General features: G+C 52.8%; 1 protein-coding gene across 2 annotated transcripts in view; it reads right to left on the reverse strand.

The window, feature by feature from the left end:
- The window catches only part of NUP98 (nucleoporin 98 and 96 precursor), a 2071147-nt gene that overhangs the window by 816031 nt on the left and 1228673 nt on the right, over positions 1 to 26443 (reverse strand). For both annotated transcript variants that reach the window (XM_069640340.1, XM_069640339.1), the window contains exons 21-22: positions 15648 to 15824; positions 6341 to 6497 (exon numbers count right to left, since the gene is read on the reverse strand). In XM_069640340.1, coding sequence (XP_069496441.1) covers positions 6341 to 6497; positions 15648 to 15824 — 334 coding nt within the window. The remainder of the gene's footprint in view (positions 1 to 6340; positions 6498 to 15647; positions 15825 to 26443) is intronic.

Genomic DNA, 26443 nt, shown 5'->3' on the forward strand with positions numbered 1-26443 from the left:
AACGACTTCGCTGCAGCTTTTGAGGTCTGCAACCTCTCAAGGCTCTCGTCAGCCTTGCTGCCAAAAAGATGTTCACCATCAAAGGGCATGTTGAGGAGCCGGGACTGCACATCAGGAGCAAACCCCGACTTCCGCAACCACGCAAACCTGCGTATCACGGTGCTCGCCGCCATGGACCTACTGACGCATTCAGCCAAGTCCAAACCCGACTGAACGGACTCACACATGGCATCCTTACCATCCTGGACCAAAGCAAGGAAACCAACCCGTTCGTCCCCTTCGGGAATATGTTCAGCCGCTAACGCAACACAGTTCCACAGAGTGTGCGTGAAACGCGACAAGGCACAAATGGAGTTGGCCGCCTGAAGCGCCATACCACCAGAAGAAAACACCTTCTTCGCCCAGCCATCAAAACGTTTGTCGTCCCTATCAGGAGGGATGGTAGGGTACGACGCCTGCTTCGCCGGGGCCGTGGCCGCCTGCACCACCAAACTTTCCGGAGTGGGGTGCCTGGTCAAGTAGCAGGGGTCGCCACTGGCTGGACGGTATTTCCGCGACAAGGATCTGCCCACTGCCGGGAGACTCTCCGGAGCAGTCCAAGCCGCCGCCACCCTACGCTGTAAAGCCATATGGAATGGCAGAACCGGGTCAGAAGGGGGACCAACATCAAGGATGTCCGTCAGATCATCCTGCACAAACTCCCCTGGGGGAGCAGACCATCCCAGATACTCAGACACCCTAGCCATAAGGCGCCGGTATGAGGAATCGGCATGGGAGCCAGGCTCAGGCCGACCAAATTCCACCTCCGGAGAGGTGTCCAGACCACTAGCATCATGCAGTGACTGCCTCAAATCGTCAAATTGACCATGGCCCGAGACAATGTCATCCGGCACCTGATCAGGAACCAGGCCAACCGAATCCTCATCCGCCTCCGAAATATAATCCAAGTGGTGGAAAGGCACCTGAGAGTGCCTGCTCTTAGCCAGAGCCTTCCTAGGGGGTACACCCGAGACACGGGGCACCTCCGACACGAAAGGCGTCGACGGCGTCGAGCGAATCGGCGCCGCCGTCGAGAAAACCGGCAACGGCGCCGAGAGGATCGGCGTCGACGTCGAGGAAATCGGCGTCGACGTCAGATGCAGCGCCTCCAATATCGGCGGCGTCGACACAGCCCTCGAAGCCGGAGCCCCGAGCGTGTCTCTCGACGACCTGAACGTCGACGGCTTCGACGACTTCCTCGGAGCCGGAGCTTCGAGAAAGCCTGTCGACGCCCTCGACGCCTCAGACGTCGATGTCTTCCTCGAAGACATCACAGGTGCACACGGTCTCGATCGCGTCGAGGACCGGGACCTGGAACGGGTACGGCGAGAACGAGCCTCCTTGTCCGAACGGGACCTCTCCCGTGACTCGTGCCGACCACTCTTGCGAGCGGCGTCTCTCGACCTCACACGGCCGACCCCACTCGGGGGCGCGGACGGTTGAGTACCCTGCGACTCAAGAATCGCCAACATTTTCTTCCCAAAGGAAGCCCATTCCTCCGGCGTCGCACGGCTGGTGGGATAACCGACGTGCCGGGCAGAGTCCTCGGAAGAGGACCTGGAAGGCGACCGGCGACGGCGCTTCCGAGAACGCCTCGAAGAGGCAGAGGAGTGGCGAGACCGACTCCTAGAAGAAGACCGACGAGACCTCCGACGATGACGCGGAGAGTCACCCCTCGAATCATCCGTCGAAAGCCCCGCCGACTTCGACTTCCGGGGCTTGGACACCCGACCTACCGACAATTTCTTCTTACGTTCGCGTAAGGCCTTGGAAGTGAGCGACAGGCAGTCGACACAGTCATCCGTGTCGTGGGCCTCCCCGAGGCACCAGAGGCAGGCGTCGTGCGAGTCAGTCACCGACATCTTGGACCCACACACCCCGCACTTCTTGAAGCCCGGACGCGGGGTTGAAGACGAAGTGGAAGACATCGCCGCGAAGGAATATTCACAAACGAACAGGCTCGAAGAACCAGAAAGAACAGAACTCCAAAGAGTCGAGGCTAGAACCGAGAAACACGAAGCAACACGTTCGCGGAAAAAACGGAACTGAGGCTACTGGCGTCGTGCGTCCTACTTATCACATCGGATGACGTCGGAGGAGGTCCTCGACGGCGGCGCATCGACGTCATCGACGCAGGACGCAGACGCCGAAAAAGTTTCCGAAGCAGCACAGCTGTGGTGATTACTGTCATAGATATGGAATACGTCGGAGGACCCAATCCCCTCGAAACAACTTTTGGAAGGAAGCCTGGCCTGACTTTGAAAGTAACCTTTTCCTCTAAAAAACTGCAAAAATTGTGTTTTGCAGCATAATGCCTGCACCTCACTAACTCTCCTGGCTGACGTGATTGCAACCAAGAAGGCTGTTTTAAGGGACAACAGCCTCAAAGAACAGGAATGCATAGGCCTAAAGTGAGCAACCATCAAATAGGTCAAAACCAGATTAAAGTCCCAATCTGGAACAACAAAAGGGGTTGGCAGAAATGTATTGAGAAGGAACTTCAGGAATTGGGCCACAAAAGGAATAGTGAACAAATAACCTTGATCCGGGGACCTTTTGAACAAAGACAAAGCTGCCAAATACCCTTTAACTGTGGTGACCTGAAGGTCTGCTGAGGCTAGTGACAGAAGGAACTCCATCACTGTAGTGGTGGGTCAAGAGATCGGGTCAATCTCTCGTACCCTGAACCACACCTCAAATCTCCTCTACCTACAGGTGTACAAAGTTCTTGTAGACAGTCTGCGTGCAGCCAGCAACACCTCGAGTACTTCCTCAGAGAGGTCCCAGTCATCACACCTCATCCTCTCAAGAGCCACGCATGCAGGTGGAGGGAATCTGGGTTTGGGTGGAGCACTCTACCTTCCGACTGGGTTAGGAGATCCGGAAGCCGATGCAACCGGTGAGGTGGACAGATTCAGGAGACCGGAGTACCATGTTGTCCTAACCCAGTACGGGGGAGGGGGGGAATCAGGATCATGGTCGCTAGAAACCTCCTCAACCACCTAAGAACCCAAGGAATGACAGGAATTAGGGGGCGGGGGGACCATAGTGGTAAGGGAAGGTACAGTCCACCAGAAACGCATCTAACAGTGCGCCGTTTACTGGCAAAACTATTTGCATTTCCTGTTGGACTAGATGGCAAACAGATCCACTGAGACAGAAGACCTCTTCCAGGACTTCCCGACACTTCCCACTTGTGTGAGAGTGCTCTGCCTACTCAGAGCATCCGCCAAACCATTCTCCGTCCCCGCCAGATGAAGTTCTGAGACCGAGATCTTCCAACCAGAACCACAGTAGCATCGCATCTGTGAAGGGGACCGAGTGAAAGCCACCCTGTCGGTTTAGGTAGTCCATGGCCACCCTATTGTCTGTCAGAATGAAAACATGCTTCTCCTTGAGAGACAAGGCGAAAGTCCTCAGGGCTTTCGTTTACCTGAAGAATAGGAACGGTTTCAATGGCGTCCTTTCCCAGCAGCGCCTCCACCTCTTGGACCAGGATCTGCAGATGTTCCGGTGAAAGGCGTCGATGTTTCGGCGGTCTGAACTGTGGGGGTCGGGCGAATTCCACGCAATAACCTTGGGCGACCGTCTTTAATACCCACTGGTCTGAAGTTATCCCCTCACATGCCTTCAGGAAATATGTTAATCGCCCCCCGACCGGGGAGACATGGGAGGGGACCTGAACTTGGTGGTCACTTCTGACCCAAGGTTGACGCACCTCTGGAATTGGAGTCTCTGCTTCTATTCTTTCCGCGCTTCTGACCCCTCTGGGGGTAGTAAGTGGGACTTGCAGCCGGTTGACTTGCGTTGAAGTTGCCCGTGCCGAAATTATTTTGAGCGGCGCGGGCTTGTCCTCGAAAAGGACCGCCGAGAATTGCTGCCCCTCTGTGAAGAGGGATTTTGGAAAATTTGGTGCAGCAACTTAATAGTCTCATGCTGCTCCTTGGCTGTCTGCAACGCATCGTCTACCGCCTTCCCGAAGAGGTTGGCCTCTTCTATGGGTTTATTGATGATGGATGCCTGGGTCTTAGGCCTGAAACCAGACGTGCGCAGCCACGTGTCTCTCTTTAGGAGAGTACCCTGTGCGAGAGACCTGCCTGCTGTCTCTGGAGTCCAGGGTATTCTTTACAACATTTTGATTGGCAAGTTTATTCTTTACAACATTTTGATTGGCAAGTTTACCCTCTGAGACAATGGCGAGAAGCTTGGCTCTGGTTGGTTCCGGAACCTCCTGGAGGCCTTCCTGGATTAGGTTAAATTGGGAGTCGACGTAGCTTGCTAGTAACGTTGGGTTATTGGCAATCCGGATGGTATAAGCAGCCGCCGACGTGACCCGTTTGCCTAAGGCATACAACCTTTTGGACTCCTTGTCCAGGGGTGACTCTCCCATGGCAAGGGGAACCCCTGCTCTCTTGCGAGTGTTGGTCACCACCAGCGAGTCTGGGATTGCGTGCCCTTTGATGCAAAGCGGGTCGGTGGGGGAGGGCCGGAAGAGTTTTTCGACCCTTGGGTTCACAGCCCTCGTCTGAGCGGGTGCGAGTAAAGAAGAGGCCAGCCGTCTCTTTGCAGAGCTCAAGAGATGGATAGACTGGCTAGCCGGAGGCTTGTCATTAATAATGTTTTCTGCCAAATCCTGTTCAGGCAATGCCTCAATCGTGGAAATTTTAAAGAATTCTGGTGCTCTTTTCAACGTGTTGTTGAAAGCCATTTGATCATCCACCGGGGGAGCCTGCCTAACCAGTGTGGATGGGGAGAGTCGAGGCAAACGATATCAGAATTGTGATCTTCCTGCTGGGTGTCCTCCCAGTTGTCTGTTGCGCCTTGATCTTCCCCATAATTGTCCAGAAAAGAAGTATCCTCTTCTTCTGTATAGATGTCTCTATATGTGTCCTTCTGGACATCTTCTTGATAATCAACATAGTGTTGAACATCTAGGCGTTGGGCAACTTGTGTATGAGGGTAGGGTCTACCCGAGCTTTTTTCGGCGGAGGTTGATCAGAAGCACCGAAAACCTGCTGCAGCCGATCCATATACCCCTCAAATTGCTCCGTGGTCCACTTGGATGACCCAAATGGACCCAGCTGAGCAGGAACCGGGTCCTCCGCCCTAAGGCGTTCAGAGGATCTCCTCAGGGTGCTTGAGAGGGGTACCTGGCTCTCTTCGTAAGAGTCCTCAGGATCGTCTTCCAAATCCATGGAAAACCTTTCGGCGGATTGGCCCATAACTGTGGTACTAGACCCACCGCCGTAGCCCAGTCATCATGCGCTGCTGCGGATGCGGGGGAAGGCTTCGGATCAGATCGATCCGATGGCACTTGCGCCTTCTTCGACGTCGTCGAGGAGGGCGCTTGGGTTGTGTGTTTTGTGTGGTGCGATTGTACGCCCCTGTCACCGGGAGTGGTCCCTGTAGCATGACCGGAGTCGAGCCTGGAAGAGTAGGGGACGGGCGTGGCGGCTCTAGAATCGTCCGCTTCAAGGTCTACAACGTCCGCGTTGGACGTTTGGTCATCCGATGTACCCCCGTCACTCTCGGCTGGTGTCGCGGGAGACTCCACGCGTGACATACCGTATGCGGCCCAGCGCTTCAACCGGCGCTCCTTAGGTTACTTAGGTTTAGGAGTTTATACGCCGAACACCGCTTCAGTGCTCTAGGGGGAGACAAGCATACACAAAGTGTGCTCGTCTTTCCACGGATATCTGACCCTTCACAGAGGGCAGAATCTAAATGGAGTCCTTTCCATAGCAGAAGGGAAGGGTGACCAGACCAAAAATGAATGAAGTGGAAAAGAGGAAAGACATAGCAGTATGGCAAACCCCGAGCCCACTCTCCCTACTGTGTAGGCCGGGCAGAAGGCCCGACCACGTGGAGGTCCGAACGCCGGATCTTAGGTGCTGGAATCCACAGCCGTAGACTGTTCCCCTGTAGTCTTCGTCGAAGATGTTCTTGATAGACGAAGTGACTTAACGGGGATTAAACCGACAATTCGGTAAGATAAACAATGTCTCATGAAGAGCTCCGCTATAGGGCGACCAGTTATCTGGGAGGAAAAAAACATATCTGAGGGACCTCGACGCGTGAGGGATTTTGGGTACTACACACGTCACGATAGGGATAGTGTTTCAGACACGCCTATGCCGACGTCCCCTTTCGGTCCCCCGAAAGACCAGATGCAATACTCCGCGGTTACCACTGGATGTCTGACCATATGCACAGCATGTGATTCTAAGCAGATTAACAAGCATCAGAAACTGGATTACTGAGTCATCATTTATGAAATTCAATACCATATTTTTGAATTTACCTGATGGGCGAACATTTAGTGCTTGCGATTGCGATATGGCACGCCTGGGCAAACTGACTTCTTGAAGCATGTCAACCTTGGAAGAGAATGCACTGAAGTGCTGGTGAAAGACAATGTCTGCATCCTCCTCATCAGCAAACAGTGACGCTTTCATGATCTATGAAACAAAAAGCAAAGAATGCCTAAAAGACAAATTCTTAAAAATCACAATGAAATTTTACATGTATTCAGATTCTGTGATACAGTTTAGATAGTTACAAATGTTTGTCAATAGGAACAGATGGGCCAAAAATCACTTGGCAGTTCAGAGTAATAAGTATTTCATGGAGGGAACACAATTTACAGACGGTCAACCATGCAGTGCACATCCATAGGAGATCCTGGCATAGGTTCAAAGAAGAAACTCTTTGAAGGAAGACTAGAGGGGTGACCCAGGAGGAAGGTCTTTCTGTAGGTCTCCATTCTGGTTCCCAAGCATAGGACCGCACAAACAGCCAAGAATTAAAGATATGCAGGTGAAACCGCAGGATAGGTCTCTCCATCCCATTTCTCATGGTAGACCCAAGCACAGCAGCAAGTTACACCAATGCTCACACGTTGAAACAGGTCAGGTGTACTGGGTTGAGAGAAAGGGCTGGAACATAGGGCAAAGGCAAGATCATCTAAGGATAGTTGCAGTCTGAGGAGTACCACAACAAAGCAAACTGTTCTGAACAGTAGAAACAGTTACTCTGATCCAAGCAGAGGTTCAATACATCTGTTCCAGTTGTATATATCTTCAGGGGGAACACAGGGATGCAATGCAAGAGGATCCAGCTGCCCCCAAAGGATTGTGTGGAAAAAAACTGAAGCAAGAATCCTCTTGACAGACTGAGGCAGAGGTTTGACTCTGGGAGGATGAGGAGGCTGCAGCAAATCTTCCAGAAAAGAGTCCTCAGCGATATCCCTTCAATTAATTGTATATTCTCACTGGTTCAGGGTCTCCAAAGAAACAGATCTGAGATACGCAAGCCCTCCAATCACCATCAGTTTTCCATTAAAAGTTTTGATGGCCTTCCAATAAGGGAAGTCCAGCTTCACTTCAAAATTCACAGGCACATGGACAGGTATGTGGATTGAGGAGTCCAGCAGGCTCAAACCAGGCTGATGTGTATTGCATTGTTACATAGAGTCTTTCTGAGCTCCGAGTCAGACAAAATTACAGTTCCTGCCACAAAAACTATGAAGAACAACAAAATATAATGACTGTACAAGGATTTACAAAGACAAGGAGCAATTCTGCTCACTTACAGGAAGCAAATGGTTACTTTCCGAGGATAAAGGCTACATCACAGTGCAATCAAATAAGAATATAGTTGCCAACACCCTGTGACAAAAAGTGTCAGACAACATGGGGCACTTTGGAAGTACTGCGGTCCTGGTAGCCTTAACAGCCATCAGAGTAGAACATTAAAATGGGTGTTGCAGTCTTCAGTGACTCTGGAAAGAGTGTCATTGAATACATGACATTTTTGTTTCAAAGAAAAGAAGCCACAAAGGCGACCAAGCCATTAGATCTACAAATCCTTGCCCACTCAAGATTTTAGCAGATATCCCCAAAATGAGATTCACTTGTCAGAATCAAGGTAAGGAACCCAATTATTTTACTTAAAATTATAAGATACTCACCGTAGTGACTGACATACTCTTAGTCCTTGTCCCCTTTCCTCCATACTGCATGGATGTCCCTTCCAAGGGACGGGAGACGGAACCCCTTTTTCACCAGAAAAAAGCCCACCTTCCCCTTTAAATTTAGAGGCACACAGGAGTGTGCTGCCCCGAGAACATACGCTGCCCCGAGAACATACGATGCCCTGACTCCTCCCTCCCGCACCCAGTGGTCGAAGTGTACTAAAAGAAGTAGTGGAACTATGTTCCCTACTGGACTGCCCCGCACACCACAAACGCCATCTCTGCGCCCCCTTCCACACACAATCCAAACCCCCAAACAAACACCTGCTATTGACCGTCCCATAGTTCTGGTGTAATGGGTAATGGGAAATCGCTGCAAGATGGATCTTGATGGAGGCGTGAGTTAGCCCCGCCTTGGCCAGCGACAGGTACGGCAGCACTTGAGGGGCCGTAATTTGCAGAGGGTTAATTTTCTGAGCACGGCACTAGACAGAGAATCTCTTCCACTTGTGTCCGTAGCACCTTAGAGTTGAGGACGCCCTGGCCTTTGCAAGCACCTCCTTGCAGTCAGCCGGGATATCGTACCCTCCAAACTCTAGTGCTGCAGGAGCCAGGCCTGCAAGTTCAGCGACTCTAGGTCGTGATGGAGGATGGCGCCTCCTTCTATGGAAAGATCTGCGTCCGTCGGCAGTTTGACTTGGTGGGAACCAGATCTGTCTCGGCCAAGCCGGTGCGACGAGGATCATCGTGCACAGGACCTCTTGAGTTGGTGGATGAGTCGGAGCAGCAACGGCAGCGGAGGGAACGCATACAGAAACAGGCCGTCCCAGGGGAACGAGAAAGCATCGCCCATGCTCCTCGGCTGGGGAAACCTGCTGGTGAACCTCTGGCACTTGGAGTACGTCGCCGTCGCAAACAGATCGATCTGGGGTTTGCCCCATTGTTGGAAACGTTGATCCGCTTGATCCTGATGCAGCTCCCACTCGTGGCACGAGCGTAGCTCCCTGCTGAGTGAGTCGGCAATGACATCCTTTATTCCTGCTAGATGGAAGGGTACCAGAAACATCCCCTGGGTGACGGCCCAGTGCCACAAATCCTGGGCTTCCTTGGACAAGGCTGGGGATCTGGTGCCTCCCTGCTTCCGGATGTAGAAACATAGTGGTGGTGTTGTCAGTGAAAATCCTTGCCCTTGAGGGACGGGAGAAACGACCTGAGGGCCCAGAACACTGCTCGGTGCTCCAGGATGTTGATGTGGAGTGACCTCTCACGTGCAGATCTCCGATATGCGCTCCACATTCCTCCAGGGAGGCGTCCGTCATCACCGTCTCCTGATGTACCGGGGTCTGAAAGTTCTTGCCCGCCGCGAGAAGCGCGCGGGTGCCCCACCATCGGATCGCTTGGCAGTAAACCTTGTTGAGCGGGATCCTGTCTTCGAAGCTGCCCGTCGCTTGTATCCAATGGGCGTCGAGGAACTCCTGTAGAGGACGCATCCGCAGCCTGCACAGGCGCATCAGGTAGATACATGAGGACATCATTCCGAGCAGGTACTTGATGGATCTCACCTTGGCCACGTCTGTGGCCAGCAGGTGTTGCACCTTGCCCAAGATGGCCTTCGTTCTTTCCTCCGACGGCGAGGCCAACCACGCCACTGTATCGAGCTTGGCTCCCAGAAACAGTGCGACCTGCGACGGGAATTTTGCGTAGTTGGAGAATCCCAGGTCCGTGAGAAGTTGGACAGTCTCCTCTGCGTGTTCGACGGAGAGTTCTCTTGTCCTTGCCCGGATGAGCCAATCGTCCAGGTAGGGGTAGACATGGATCCCCCGCAGGCGCAGCCGCGCCGCCACTGGTGCAAGGCACTTGGTAAACACCCTGGATGCCGACTTCAGCCCGAATGGCAGGGCCTTTAATGTGTAGTCCCGCCCCTGGACTACGAACCTGAGAAACCTTCGGTGTCCAAGCCCAGGGACGACAGGAAGTCGCCCTGCTCCAGCTGTCCCAGCACGTTCTGGAGGGTGACCATCCTGAACTTTTGCGCCTTGATGTACTGGTTTAACCGCCCCAGGTCCAGGATGGGGCGCCAACCGCCTGTCTTCTATCTGACGAAGAAGTATCTCGAGTATACTCCGGAGCCCCGGAGCCTCTTGGGGATGAGCTCAATGGCACCTTTCTTGAGCATCGCCCTTACTTCCAACAGCAGTTGAGGGCAATTTAGAAATTTGAGAGTGCCCATGGGCCAGGGCATCCAGCACCCAACTGTCGCTGAAGATCGACTCCTACACGCTGATGAACTTCGCCAGCCGGCCTTCCACCAGGGTGCTCAGGTGGGGGCCCGACGCTACAGCCGGTTCAGTCCTGCTTGGAGACGGCCTTGCCACCTTGTCGGCGACGAGATCCTCCTGACTTGCCGCGTCCTCTGTAGGCCGCCTGCGACGAGTAGCGGGCCGCCTGGCGGCACGTCGAGGAGCTACCGCCGGATCCCTTGGAGGCACCCTGTCTGCCTTCGCCATTCCAAAAGGGTGGCCATTGTTGCTGCAACATTCCCAGGGCCCGAGCCGTCTGTGTGTCGGTCTTGATGGCCTGATGCGACTCATCCACTGTTTTTCCAAACAGATTGTTCCCGTCGAAGGGCATGTCCAAAACTCTGGTTTGTGCGTCCTGACGGAAATCAGTTGCCTTGAGCCATCCCCGCCGAACGCAAACACTGTTGCCCAACTGGCGGAATCCGGTGTCAGCGATATCCGTGGCCACCGTTATGGCGTGGGCTGACACAACCTCACCTTCCTGCAGGATCTCCAGGGCCTCCGGCCTCTTGTCGTCCGGCAGGAAATCCAGCAGGGGAGCTATCTTGTACCACAGCTCCCTGTCGCAGCGGGCCACAATCGTTAGGGCGTTGGCCGCCTTAATTGTCATTGCCGTGGACGAGATGACTCGTCCCATGGTGTCCAGCTTCTTTCCCTCACCGTCAGGTGGGGAGGCCGAACTTGAGGATGACGTCCCCACCGCTTTCTTCTTGGCCGCCGCCGAGACGACAGAGTCCGGGGTCGGCTGTGCCCTAAGGCACAAGGGGGCAGAAGCGGTGACCCGGTACTTCTTCTCGTACCGATCCCTCTTGGCAGGTGTCCTGGACGGGTTCTTCAGAAGAGAAAGTCCCTCCTCCCAGATGTCATCAATCAATGGTACCACGAGGACCGTCTTCCTCTTGGCCTTGCGCCGCTGATAGAGGAAACCTTCCTTTTTCTGTTCCTCAGGGCAGAGTCGAAAAAGCTTGGATGCCCTGGAAATCATGGCGTGGAAGGAGCCAATTTCGTCGGGCGAGGAGCTCCGAGGGAGTGGTGATGGAAGGCCCGTCCCGTCGTCACCACCCTAGTCATCCGTCCCCGTCGTGGCCATCTCCGTTCCCGTGTCGTCCCCCGGGACAGGGGAAGGAGATGAAGGCTGAGCGGGCCTCGAGGGCTGGAAAGGCAGGGGAGGATGAACTCTCCTCCGCTGGTTCGGAGGGCTTCCCGACGGGCCCAGCTGTCGGGTCATCAGTTAGGGTGAGGGACAATCTCATCCTTATCTCCGTGCATAAGGTTTGGATTGCCATCAAAATGGCCACCAAGTTGTCCTGAGGCTCGGGTCCTGGCTGCAACGGGCACGATGGTTGCTGCTCCCTCCACGGGAGTCTCGTCGGCGCCACCTCGAACCTCTTGAGGCCCTGCACGACTTCAACCAGCTCCTCCTCAGAGGCTGTATCCGTGTCGGCCACCACACCCCCCCTCTTTTTTCACGGGGGTCTTCTCGATGGGCTGAAAAGAGGATTCCCTCTGTGGCGGCAGGGAAACTCAGGGCCCCCAAGGTCGCCTCTGCTGGGTTAGCCCACACAGGCTTCGCCAGGGCCGCTGCGACTCCTTCGATAGAGGCCTTCTCCTGGTGGATCAAGGCCTTCACCACCTTGGGCGCGCTTGAGGCCTTCACCTTGGGGGAGAGGTCACCGCCTCGCACCGCCTTCGGCTGATTCCTTTGAGATCTACCGGGGCCTCTCCAGAAGCTTAGCCGGGTTCTCGGATTTTCTCTTTCCCGAGCCAGAGCGTTGGCTCGTGGTTGATGGTGTCAATGAAAGTGCGCCCTGCCAAGCAGCCCGACCCTTCGGCGCTCCCGGTTCCCGCGGTGCTTTGCCTTCTGTTGGGCCCCCGTCGCCGGGGCGCCGTCACAGGACTTAGAAGACCGTTCAGACTTCTCCTCACCTGCTGGGCCCTTCTCCAGCCAGCTGGCGAGGCAGGTCCGACGATCTCTCATAGTCCGTTCCGACAGGTTCTTGCAAACGCACAGTCCTTTTCCACGGGCGTCTGGTCTTCGTGAAGGCAGTAGGGACATCTCGAATGCTCATCCTACTTGAAAACATTCTGTAATCCGCATCCAGGGCAGTTCCTAAACAGCTTGGATCCGGGTGTCAAGCTTCCCTTGTCCTGGGCCATGTCCACGAGGTAGGCCTCAGACCTTCTGGAATCCTCCAAGAAGCGCAACTTGACAAAAACCTCACCCTTGAGAGGCGTAGAGAAATCCGAAACGGATCACCGTTGATCGGAAGTAGAAACGGTGGAGCTTGGGACTCGATTGAGCGAAAAATTCAGATTAAACTCTTTGAAAAATCGCAAAACGCAGTAAAAGCTCGAGAGCTATAGCACGAGGACTCCCAACACTTGAACGTGCGGTAAAAATCTGAGGATGGCTGCCAGGGGCAGGGCTTAGGGAGAGGGCAGTCATTGGCTGGGGGCAGTATGACCCAGAGACCAGTGATTGGTTACTAAGAAAGACAGATCAGAAACAAAACTGATGCTGATTTTTTTTCTTGGATTCCCAGCCGGACAAGGAATATTCATGAGCATGTGAATCCATGCCAGACCCCATGCTGGAGAACCCTCTGTACGTACGACCCCTTTCTGAGCGCGGCTTGCATTGAGTGTACGATTTGGGCGTGGTCTTTGTAAGGATGGATAAAGACTTAGCCGTTTGTGAGCTGTTTTTTTTCTTGTCCAGCTCTTCGTCCGTAGAGGAGTGGAAGAGGTCCCCCCTTTGAACGGTAGATCTAGTATGCGTTCTTGGACGTCCGGGTTGAATTCTGTTGCCCGGAACCAGGCTGTCATGTCCGTGGCAATACAGAGAACATGGCCAGAGGTGTCAATATGGGCCACAGTGGATTCCATGAGGTCATGTGCCACTAGATTGACCTCGGCTGGCCCCACCTTAAAGCGCAAATGGCTCTGGGTGGGAAGTTCTGCAATTTCCCACCATAATCTTTGGTTGGCGCAGCCAGCATGGCATCAGCGATGGCCTGACGCAGATGTAAAGAAGCATTGGAATAGAGCTTCTTCCTGTATGCCTCCAAGATCATATTCTCCTTGCCTAGCAGCGCCGCAGAGGAGGCAGCTGAGGACGACGGAGGCTTGGAGTATAGTGATGCCGCAGCGATCACCGAGGAGTGTGGCTGAGGGTGGGCCGAAAGCAAGATTGTATCCCTCTCCATCTGCCTGTACTTGGCGCCCAGGTGTCGATTGCCCGGCTGGGCTGAGTGGGGTTTGAGCTATCCCTTCTTGGCCAGGAGACATCGCTCTGCATAGGAATCCCCAATTTGGCAGAGGGGCGTCATGTGAGGACTTCCGCCCGAACCCCTTCTGCCGGCTGCTCTACCTCGGGTTGGGGTAGGCCAACAAGACGTTTGTGGAAGACCCTGGCTGAGAATGGAGTGTCCGGATCCTCCTCATCCATATCCTGCGGATCCTGTGGAGGGGGAGGAGTAGTAGTAGTAGTAGTACTAGTAGGTGGTGCAGGAGGATGGGGTACAGGGACCGCAGCCAGAGGATGAGGAGGCGGCTGAGGAATCAGCTTGGGAGCCACAGGAGGCGGAGGCAGCTGCGCCGGGGCCTGGGGTGCCAATGGAGGAGTCTGTGGTGCCGCTAGCATTGCGGGAATGACTTCCCTGATGGCGTCTTTGAGGAGAACACCCATCCAAGGTGACTTCATGAGGCCGAGGAACCTCTCGAAGAAAACCTCCTCTCTGACTGAAGAGGTGGCAGGGGGTGCTGGCGGGGTAGCAGGAGGCTGCTGGAGCTGCTGCATACCCTGTGCATACGGACGCAAAGGAAAGCTGCGCTGCGCAAATGGAGGTAGACTGTAGGCCACGTACCTGGTTGAGGCTAGTCCCACCTTGACACTCGTTTTTCGCCAAATTCCCGGAAAGGCATCAGACGGGTGCCTCTTTCTGGCGAGGCGGCCATTTTATTGGGCTGCCTGCCACGTCCTGTGACGTGTTGCTCAGCCCGCTGGGCCCAGCCTCCTCCAAGACTCGTGTGTGGATCACAAGGCCTAGCCTGCTCCTTGAGCGTAGGCCCGGTAGGTGCAACACCCTCGGCCCGGGGGTCAGTAGAGATGCGTTTAGGTGCCCCCTCAGACATATTGCTGGTATTAGGGCATAGACCCTCCGCCATGGTGCCGGTTTAAGGGCAGAGCCCCTCGGATGAAGACCCGGTAAAAGAACCTTTTGGTCCCTTAACACTGGCACCGGGAGGATCCAAGGATCCCTTGGCCCATATGCAGCAGCCTCGGTGCATGTGCTGGTAGAAGGACCTGACCGGTCCCTCCCGTACAGGAGAGTCCCTGGGAAGGAGTGTCCCTTGCGGGGTGCGATGGAGAATATAGGCCCTACCTTGGGTCTATTTTGATTTTTCACAAAGTTCTTGAAGTCCTCTGGAGGCGACCTCTGTAAGAGCTCCCTCCACTTGGCTAGTCTGTTGTCACATGCTGAACAAGATTGCCAACCCTGGACTGGGCCAAGGCAATGTAGGCAGAGGGCGTGGGGGGTCTGGAGGAGGGGGCTCTGGGGGGAGCCTGTTGCAGGATGGACACGTGCTGAACCCTGTAGAAGTCAATATGTACCGGGGAGGAGCGTGACGCCTGAGGACCGAGTACCTGAATGATAAAAAGGCAAAAAATTAGACCAAGAGGAGTAGTATCCGTGCGTGGAATTACATGGCCAAAGCCAAACCCAGGAGCGCTGGTTAATTCGACCCGTTCCCGTCGATGCAGAAAAAGGGACTGAGGTGTTGCGCCGGGGAGAGTCGAGTCAGGGCAGCGCATGCTCCCTGGGCCGCACCTCTAAATTAAAAGGGGAAGATGGGTTTTTTTCTGGTGAAAAAGGTTCCGTCTCCCGTCCCTTGGAAGGGACGCCCATACAGTATGGAGGGAGGAGGACAGGACATAAGTACTGCATGAACTCATACCAGGGACAGCATTGGACATTTAAAGAGGTAACGCCCCCTGGTAAAGCACCAACAGTGACTAACCACTATGTTACCGATCAAAACAATCAATAGGATGGGATCAATAACATTACAAACTGAGATTACTGAATTTTGTTTTGTATCACAGGTTTCATTGAATCATTGCAGAGTCACTTGATTGTCAAAAGAAACTAAAACAATGGAAAAAAGTGCCTCCTACTATGGGATAAGGAATGGATACTAGTGAAGGGGTAAAATCAAGCAACACACATCCACAGTGAATTTGATTACATTTGATACAGAATGTTTTACAGGCCTAACTATGCAGGCTTCAGACAGTCTACTAATACATATCAAAACATAACTAAATGACTCACCTGCAAGGTATGTGGGTTTATCCCCAGTGAAGAAGCAATGTAGGATGAAGCAGACATGAGCTCTTGTTCCTCTGTTGTGTCATCGTCCATTGTAACTTCTGGAATTGGTTCTTGTGTTATATCTGCCATATCACTATCTAGTTCCATCACACTACCAAGCTGTTCCACCACTGGACTCTGCATAAACAATAAAGAAACAGACAATGAACACTGGCCATTAGATCTATAAATCCCTTCAGTAAGATCTTTTTATGGATACAGATACAATCTTCCTTCCAAAGATTAATCTTTTGAAAATCGCTTCAGGTGTAGAATGCTTTTGTAAGAGGTCAATCAACTAAAGTGCAATTCATGGATTTGTGGTGGTACTGTCTAGTGAAAGGATGCCTCATGCAGTTTCAACCTACAAAAGTTAGAAAAGTAAATTTTAAGGTTCAAACCCTCTGGTCAAATCAACTATTATCGTAATATACTAAAGTCCATCAAATTACACATGCACATGAAAACTTAACTCCCTACACTACCAGATAAGGCTAACCTTGACACTTATGTAAGGCATCTAATATTTAAAGCAATTACTGTGAAGTAGTGGTGTAATGTGAATTAAGGTTTTATATAGCAGAAAGAAAAAGCAAAGCAGTGTGTTCCCTTAATACACTAAAATGGACAGTCCGCCCATAGATCTCACCTTTTGGAATTCTCAAAACAGTGGGAGGATCATCCATCAGAAGGAACATGACTAGGGGTAAGTAATTTGTTCTACTAATGGATTGTGTCCTCCCACGGATTTCTCATCTTTGATAGACTCCCATAGTAGTATGCAGATAGAGGTGGGAAAAGATGCTCGGTCTACTAGCTCTGACTGCTGAAATGATGCTGAGAGCCCAATGGCACATAATTATGAAGTTTCTCAAATTGCCCACTCTAGACAACCTGAGAAGGGTGCTACTGAAACCCAAATTGTAAAGTCTGACCGCCTTTTACTAGCAGTAAGCGAGGCAATGCAATCCCCCCTAAAGAGCATGGAGAATGTTATTACCAAAGGGGAAGGGAATGACTGCTGATGGAAAAATATTGCAGGGCTTAGTATCTAGCCCAGTTTTGTCATCGGGACCTGTGCTCCCCGTCTGTAGTAGCGTTAATCCTCAAATTATGTAATACGACTACTATGGACAAAGCAGTTACCTCCTCATCGAGGAGAGAGATTTGTATTAAAAAGTCTGTAATGCTTGAGATTAAGGATCCTTGCTTATGAGGTCTTGTTTCGGACCAAAGAAACATTGTTATTATGAATGTGAACTAGCTGGAAAAACCTGAGTCAAGAGCCGCCCTGCGGAATCCGGTCCTGGCCTGGCTGCAGTCTAGTCCTGGGAGGGGCTGCATTAGAACCAAAGACTTTAAATTCCTTCAGAGGGTCCAAATCAAGGTTGGCCCTTGGCGAATAATGTACACTGTATTAACCTTGGCTGTGGTTGAAGTAATCTGCCTTTCTTTCTGAGCCGTTGCAACATATTGAGCAGTTTGTCACACACATCACGAGTCTGAATTATGATTACGGTTTCCAGGAAAATACAGAAAGAAATTCAGTAAACAACCCCCAGGATGGTTTCCTTTTTCGGGGGGGATCCTATAAACACTGGTATTTTAGATTCATTAATTTGGCACTCTGCGCCAGTGGGACTCGAAACCATGATGCTCTGCGTTGTCTTGCTTCAAAGACGGACATTGCGGGTGAGCAATCCTATTAGCCCTTGTTGTTGCGGTCAATTGCCACCGATGCAAATAGATCAAGTCACTAGATGGCAATGTTGAATATCTTGAGGCGAAAGGCTCTGGCCGGCCCCATTGATTGTATGAGGTATGGAAGCAATTGGTGATGTTTTGGACTACATCTCCCACGGTTAACTATGGTGGCTAAAGGTGATGTGAAAGTCCAAAACGCAAGCTACTGTAAAACATGTTAAATATATTGTGGTGGCCAAGATAAGGCCCCTTCCCGAGGGCCACCCCCCTCAGCCAGCCTCAGTTTGCAGCAAATCGGCAATCAGACACAGAATGGTGGTAAGTCAAGCTTCTTGTATGATATAGCAAATACACAGCACAAAGAGTGATCAGCAGGGAACACAGCAAGACAAGTGTTCAGGCCGTCGGGAAACACACAGCTCTCTAGGGGCCCACCCCTAGAGTGCTGGTTATATAGCATATATTAAGTGTTACTAACCGGAGTGACTAACGTACTCCTAGACAATATTCCCCTTTCCACCATACTGTATGGACATCCCTCGTGAGGGAGAGCGGAACCTTTTTTTTTTTTTTTTTTTTTTAATGAAAAACACTTTCCCTTTAAATTTGCAGGCACGAGGCCTCAGGAGCACAGAATCCCTTAAACCCCCCCACCGGCACCACACCTCTGTAGGGGTGTCACGGTATTAGTTTTATGACGGTACAATAATCTTCTTGCCAAATGACGGTATATCATGGTCATCGGGTTATAGCAGGTGGAGTTGACTAATCTTAACAAATATTTTCTAAAAGGTCATAAATTGTCAGATTTATCATCACAAACAAAACCAGGCACCCAGGGCCAGAACAACAAGTTACTTTCTTACCTGGTAACGTTCTTTCGATGGGATGTTCCGACGTATTCCATATCTATGACATGTAATCACCACAGCTGTGCTGCTTCGGAAACTTTTTTTTTTCGGCGTCTGCGTCCTGCGTCAATGACGTCGATGCGCCGTCGTCGAGGGCCTCCTCCGACGTCATCCGATGTGATAAGTAGGACGCACGACGCCCGTAGCCTCAGTTGTAGTTTTTTACCCCAGAACGTGTGACACTAGTCAACTGCCAGTCAGACACAAAGCCTTGCGGAACGTAAGTTGCAATCGCAAAAGAAATTCTGCAGTGGGGAAGGCAGGGCGGGAGCGATATGGAATACGTCGTCGGACCATCCCATCGAAAGAACGTTACCAGGTAAGAAAGTAACTTGTTCTTCGAGGGGATTGGGTCCTCCGACGTATTCCATATCTATGACAGACTCCCAAAGCAGTACCAGAGCAAGGAGGAGGGAAAGAATTTAGAATCAAAATTTAGAATAGCCAATCAAATAGCAGAGCAAAGGACCGCCTTGCCAAAGGCCAGATCCTGTGCTCGGATGAAATCGAGGGAATAGTGACGTACAAATGTATGTACTGAAGCCCAGGTGGCTGCACCACAGATGTTGCGAATAGGAACACCCCTCTGCAGGGCAGTAGACGCAGCCATACCCCTGGTAGAATGGGCCCGCAAGCCAGCCGGTGGGTCCTTACCCGCGAAGCGGTAGCACTCCGAGATGGCCAAAATAATCCAGCGAGACAAAGTCTGTTTCGTCAGAGCTTGCCCCAAACGCTATCCAGCGTAACCAATAAAGAGTTGATCGTCCACTCTGACCCGGGACATGCGTGAAACATAAAAGCTGAAATCTCTCCTAGGATCAAGCCTATGGAGCCTCTCCTCTTCCTTACCAGGATGCGGAGGAGGATAGAATGCCGGAAGAACCACCTTCTGGGCCAAATGAAATTCCGTCACTACCTTCGGAAGAAAAGAAGGACCAACTCTAAGGACAACCCTGTCCTTGTGAAAAACAGTGAAGGGTGGCTTAACTGAAAGTGCCTGTAACTCACTCACTCTGCGAGCGGAAGTAACCGCAACTAAAAACACAGTTTTCAGAGTTAACAGCCTCAAAGGGCAAGAATGTAAAGGCTCAAACGGAGCACCCATAAGAAACTTAAGAACAAGGTTTAAATCCCAACCGGGCACCAGGAAAGGTGACGGAGGGAACACATTAGTGAGCCCTTTCAGAAACTGTGAAATTAAAGGGATTTTAAAGTAAGAACACTCATCAGACGAGCGCTTAAAGATGGACAGCGCCGCCAGGTAACCTTTAATGGTACCCACTTTCAAGTTCCTGTGGGCCAAAGAAAGTAAAAAGGACAGAACCATGGGGATGTCACATGCAAAAGGATCCACATTCTGAACTCTGCACCAGTCGCAGAACTTACGGCAACGGTACAGAGACTTTGTTGCTGGCCTTCGGGCCGAAAGCAACACCTCCATCACGTCTTCAGGGAGGTCCCAATCCCTATACCTCAACCTTTCAGAAGCCAAGCGTGAAGTTTGAGGGATCTGACCTCTGGATGGAGAACATGACCCCCCCTCCCGTGAGAGCAGATCGTCTCGGTAGGGAAGACGACGCGGAGGGCAGATGGACAATTCGAGAAGGATCGGATACCACGTCTTCCGAGCCCACGCCGGAGCAATGAGGATCATCCGGGAACCGAACTTCCGTAACCTCCGCAGCACTTGCGGGATGACGGGGACTGGAGGAAACGCGTACAGCAGCGGGAATGACCACTCCACCACAAACGCGTCTCCTAAGGCTCCTTTCGGAGGAAATTCCCGCGAGCAAAACCTTTCGCACTTCCGGTTGACACTGGAGGCGAAGAGATCCACTTGAGGGGTCCCCCACAGGGCGAAGATCTCCAGGACAATCTCCTGAGCCAACTCCAACTCGTGAGAGATCGTGCTCTGCCTGCTCAGAGCGTCCGCCGTCACGTTTTCGTCTTCGGCCAGATGAACTGCCGAGATCGAAACTTCCTGCTGGATGGCCCAGAACTCGAGCTGCATCGCCTCCCTGCACAGAGGAAGTGACCCTGCCCACCCCCTTTTTGTTGAGGTAGTGCATGGCCACTGTGTTGTCCGTCAGGTTCAGGACACTTTTTCCTCGCACAGTCGGCAGAAAAGCCTTCAGGGCTATCCTGACGGCCCTCAGCTCCAACAGATTGATATGGAGTCTGGACTCCGACGGAGACCAACGACCGGTGACTGTCAGCCCGTTGGCATGAGCTCCCCAACCCGTGAGGGATGCATCCGTCACGATCGTCACCTCCGGCCAGGGAAGCCAAAATGGAGCCCCCTTCATCAAGTTGCCTTCAACGGCCCACCACAGAAGGTCCCGGGCGACCGAGGGCGGCACCTGAACCGGGTCCGACATCCTGCCGGAGGACTGCGACCATTGCGTCTTGAGCGCCCACTGCAAAGATCTCATCCGCAGACGAGCCTCTGGCACCAGTAGAATGCCGGATGCCATTGAGGCCGAGCAACCTCAAGAACTCGAACGCTGGGAGCGTCTGGGCATGCTGAAACTTGTGCACCATCTGCTGAATGTGAAGAGCCCTCACCTGGGGAGGAAAACACTGCACCGCTACCTTTGTAAAACTGCCCCAGGGAAGTGTCGAGCACTGCTCCGATGTACTGGAGCCGCTGTGTTGGCGTCAAATGGGACTTCTTTAAATTGAGGGAGAAGCCAGCCTGTGAAGGGAGTGGCAGGTGATGGACAGATGATCCAGGACTTGCTCGGGAGAGCTCCCCCTGATCAACCAATCGTCCAGGTAGGGGTAGACGTAAATCCCCCCTTGCCTGAGATGCGCTGCCACCACCACCATGAGCTTGGTGAAAACCCTCGGGGCGGAGGTCAATCCGAACGGCAGGACCCGAAACTGAAAGTGCGAGTCGCCAACCGCGAACCTCAGGTACTTCTTGTGCTTGGGATGGATCGGCACATGGAAGTAAGCATCCTTGAGGTCGAGTGACACCAACCAGTCCTGAAGCTGAAGGGCCTGGAGGACTTGAGAGAGAGTAACCATCTTGAACTTGTCCTTCCTGAGGAGTTTGTTCAAACCGCGCAAGTCCATGATGGGTCTCAATCCCCCGTCTTTCTTCGAAACCAAAAAATAAGGGGAATACCATCCCTTGTTCCTCTCCGCTACAGGCACCAGTTCTATGGCGCCTTTCTCCAGCAGGGCTTGAATTTCCTGCGCAAGGAGCGGATCCGGACTCTGCAAAGAGAGGTTCCCCGGTGGATTGTCGCGAGGCCTGTGCCGAAAGGGAAGACAGTAGCCGTGGGTTATGATCTCCAGAACCCACACATCCGAAGTAATGGCTTGCCACTCTACAAGATGCTGCGCCAGCCTTCCCCAACCGGCGAACCATGGGACATGGCCTCATGACTGAATGGGAGCGGCTGCGGCGTTACCTGAGGGCAAAGAGGCAACTGCCCGAGCGGCCTTGGCACCACGGGTACCGTGTCGTCCACCTCTGGTACCCCTGCGTTGGCCTCTTTGACTGCCAGCTCCTCTCGCTTTACTGAAGGACGAGTAATAGCGAAAGGAACCACCCCTCCACTGCTGTCCCCTAGGACGAAAAGGCGGAGGCTGGCGAACTGCAGCGCCCAACGACTTCGCTGCAGCTTTCGAGGTCTGCAACCTCTCAAGGCTCTCGTCAGCCTTGCTGCCAAAAAGGTGTTCACCGTCAAAGGGCATGTTGAGGAGCCGAGACTGCACATCAGGAGCAAACCCCGACTTCCGCAACCACGCAAACCTGCGTATCACGGTGCTCACCGCCATGGACCTACTGACGCATTCAGCTAAGTCCAAACCCGACTGAACGGACTCACACATGGCATCCTTACCATCCTGGACCATAGCAAGGAAACCATCCCGTTCGTCCCCTTCGGGAATATGTTCAGCCGCTAACGCAACAGTTGTGTGAAACGAGGCAAGGCACAAATGGAGTTGGCCGCCTGAAGCGCCATACCACCAGAAGAAAACACTTTCTTCGCCCAGCCATCAAAACGTTTGTTGTCCCTATCAGGAGGGATGGTAGGGTACGTCGCCTGCTTTGCCGGGGCTGTGGCCGCCTGCACCACCAAACTCTCCGGAGTGGGGTGCCTGGTCAAGTAGCAGGGGTCGCTACTGGCTGGACGGTATTTTCGTGACAAGGATCTGCCTACCGCCGGGAGACTCTCCGGAGCAGTCCAAGCCGCTGCCACCCTTCTCTGAAAAGCCATATGGAACGGCAGTACCGGATCAGTTGGGGGACCAACATCAAGGATGTCCGTCAGATCATCCTGCACAAACTCCCCTGGGGGAGCAGACCATCCCAAGTACTAAGAAACCCTAGTCATAAGCCGCCGGTACGAGGAATCGGCATGAGAGCCAGGCTCAGGCCTACAAAACTCCACCTCCGGAGAGGTGTCCAGTCCACTGGCATCATGCAGTGACTGTCTCAAATCGTCAAACTGACTATGGCCCGAGACAATTTCATCTGGAACCTGACTAGGAACCAGGCCATCAGAATCCTCATCCGCCTCTGAAATATAGTCCAGGTGGCGAAAAGAAGGCACCCGAGAGTGCTTGCTCTTAACCAGAGCCTTCCTCAGGGGTTCTCCCGTGCCACGGGGTACCTCCGACACGAAAGGCGTATATGGCGTCGAGGAAATCGGCGTCGACGTCAGATGCAGCGCCTCCAGCATCGGCGGCGTCGACACAGCCCTCGAGGCCGAAGCCCCGAGCGTGTCCCTCGACGACCTGAGCGTCGCCGGCTTCGACGACTTCCTCGGAGCCGGAGCCTCGAGAAAGCCTGTCGACGCCCTCGACGCCTCAGACGTCGATGTCTTCCTTGAAGACCTCACAGGTGCACACAGTCTCGAACGCGTCGAGGACCGGGACCTGGAACGGGTACGGCGAGAACGAGTCTCCTTGTCCGAACGGGACCTCTCCCGTGACTTGTGCCGACCACTCTTGCGAGCGGTGTCTCTCGACCTCTCACGACCGACCCCACTCGGGGGCACGGACGGCTTAGTACCCTGCGACTCAAGAATCGCCAGCATTTTCTTCCCGAAGGAAGCCCATTCCTCCGGCGTGGCACGGCTGGTGGGGTAAGCGACGTGCCGGGCAGAGTCCTCCAAAGAGGACCTGGAAGACGACCGGTGTCGGCGCTTCCGAGAATGCCTCGAAGAGGCTGAGGAGTGGCGAGACCGACTCCTAGAAGGAGACCCACGAGACTTCCGACGATGACGCGGAGAGTCACCCCTCGAATCATCCGTCGAAAGCCCCGCAGACTTCGACTTCCTGGGCTTGGACACCCGACCTACCCACAACAACTTCTTACGTTTGCGTAAGGCTTTGGACGTGAGCGACTGGCAGTCGATAGTCATCTGTGTCGTGGGCCTCCCCGAGGCACCAGAGGCAGGCGTTGTGCGAGTCCGTCACCGACATCTTGGACCCACACTCCCCGCACTTCTTGAAACCCGGACGCGGGGTCGAAGACGAAGTAGAAGACATCTTCACACAAAGGATTTCCACAAAACGAACAGGTTCGAAGAACCGAGAAGAACAGAACTCTAAAGAGTCGAGGCGTGAACCGAGAATCACGAAGCAACACGTTCGCGGAAAAAACGGAACTGAGGCTACGGGCGTCGTGCGTCCTACTTATCACATCGGATGACGTCAGACGTCAGAGGAGGCCCTCGACGACGGCGCATCGACGCAGGAAAAAAAAAAGTTTCCGAAGCAGCACAGCTGTGGTGATTACATGTCATAGATATGGAATACGTCCGAGGACCCAATCCCCTCGAATTGGGCTTTTCAATATACTTTCCACTGAAATGCCACCCCTTGCTTCCACCAAACACAAACATGTGTGGAGAGGAGGAGGGGTGGCGGGGGGTGCCCTGCTGCGACTGGCAAAGCGAACTGAATAGCTTTTCTTAAGTGGTCATTTAGGCTTTTAGCCCCCCCCCCCACTGGCTACTGGTGAAGATGAGCATGTTGCCATCTTAATAACCTGCATGCCACAGATCAATGGAGTCTGATGGTAGTATACGCTTGTGCGCACAAAAACACACACGCACTCTCTTTACATTACAGCCTTTAGTTTACTTGCAGGCCAAAAGGTGTTCATTAATCATGGACATGTTACCCGTTGGTATGGGAGCAGGGCATACCCACAGAGATGAGTACATTTCGCAGTGTGACTCAAGTGTAAATTAAATGATAGAACCAAGGAAATCCCCCATTGTCATATGTTGAGAAAACATCCATTATAAATATATAAACCCCAAAGCCGCCAACCCAAAGTAAACCCTTTTCTTTCTTGGCACTGTATTTATTCTTCCTATTGCTAACATATTGATTTTGTGTCAGGTACGTGTGGTTTATGGAATGGCATTAAAAACTGCTCCAACTGAAACTACTTGGCAGACGGCACATCCAACAGTGCAAGACCAAGACTGCAGCACTTGCTTACTGCAGCCTTTCCAAATCAGATTGAAAAGCACACTTAGCGGTATGAACGGCATACCGGTATAAACAATGTGACGGTTATTATTGTTAATTTAAGTGGTTCATGGTATCTTTAACGGTATACCGTTGCTGCTCTTATTAGGCGGAAGGATAGTGCGACGTATGGAGGAAAGGGGACTATGGACTAGGAGTACACGTTCGTTACTCGAGTGCGTAAGACTTAATTACTCCTGTCCCGTCCCCTTTCCTCCATCCTTGATGGGCGATTACCACTGATACAACTACCCTGGGGAGGAGAGCTCGCCAATTTATGCAAAAATGCTGCGGCAGCGCTGGCACTGGTATCCAGGCAGTAACGTTTGCAAAAGGCTGATGGGGTGGCCCATGTTGCTGCCCTGCTAATCACCTGCCACGGCACGTGGCATTTAAAAGCGACCGCTGTTGCCTTGGCCCTGATGGCATGAGAATGTATGTCCCTTGGCGGACCCTTACGTTGCACCTTGTATGCCTCCTGGATCACTGTGGTTATCCACCTAAGCTATGGAAGCTTTGGACACTTGCTGACCCAGCTTTGAGCCGAACATGACAAAGCATCCATCTTGCAGAATGCTTTTGTTCTGTCCAGATAGAATTGTAATGCTCTCCTGACGTCTAGGCAGTGAAGAGCCGTTTCCGACTCTTCCTTAGTGTATGGAAAGAAAGAGGAGAGCACAATCTCTTTGATGTGAAAAGATGAAACCACCATAGGGAGGAACTTGGGGTGTGTGGAGCACAACTTTGTCCCAATCAAACCTAGGCTCCGAAGCCACTAATTCCGGTATTTCGCTGATTCTGAAGTGAGCCCCAGTAACTGCGGTCTTTAGCATGACCAGCTTGATGTCTATCGTGGCCATGGGTTCAAAAGGTTTGTGCGCCAAGGCGCTGAGCACCACGTTAAGATCACAGAGTGGGTGTGGTTGTTTGACCAGTGTATACAGTCTGGTCAGACCTGTCCGATGCTTCCACAGCAGGATTGGCAGAGGAGAAAGTAACTGTGTCCTAGTTCCTGTATGCACCAATAGTCGCTAGGCAAGTCCGGCAGGGGTCCACCAGGACCCCTGCTCTAGCCAAGTGGGCCGAGAAGGATAAAACCTGGTTCAGAGTGCAGGCCAGGGAATCGAGAACATTTTCTTTGGACCATAGGCAGAACCTGGTCCATTTATTTTTGTACTGCTTTCGTGTAGGTAAGCTCCTGGCTTCCTGTATGATTTCCAGGTTGTCGAGAGATGAGCTGGAGAAGTTGAAAAGGGAACTGCTAAGGTACAATGCTGCTAGGGCTAGCCTCTAGCAGCCCTGTGCAGGACTGTGCCCTCCTGCTGGCCAGGATAGGGCCCTTCTCGAGCGAGAGGGGAATCTCTGGCTGGGCCGACATCTGACAAAGGTCAGAGAACCAGGGACTTGCATGCCACCACGGAGCTATGAGGATGAGAAGCACCGCTGTGACGGCCTGATCTTGCTTACTACCTTGTGGATGAGCGGTGTGGGTGGGAATGCATATGCTCACATCCCGTCCCAGGGTATCTGAAGCGCATCTCTGAGGGAACCACACACCTTTCCGCCACAGGACGCGAGCTGCTGACAAGTCTTGTTGCTCTGTCGCAAACTGTTCCGTGAAGGGGTGGCCCCATTTGTTGA

This window comes from Ambystoma mexicanum, chromosome 7q (genome assembly GCF_040938575.1).
Source record: "Ambystoma mexicanum isolate Mex_15411 chromosome 7q, UKY_AmexF1_1, whole genome shotgun sequence".
Taxonomy (NCBI): domain Eukaryota; kingdom Metazoa; phylum Chordata; class Amphibia; order Caudata; family Ambystomatidae; genus Ambystoma; species Ambystoma mexicanum.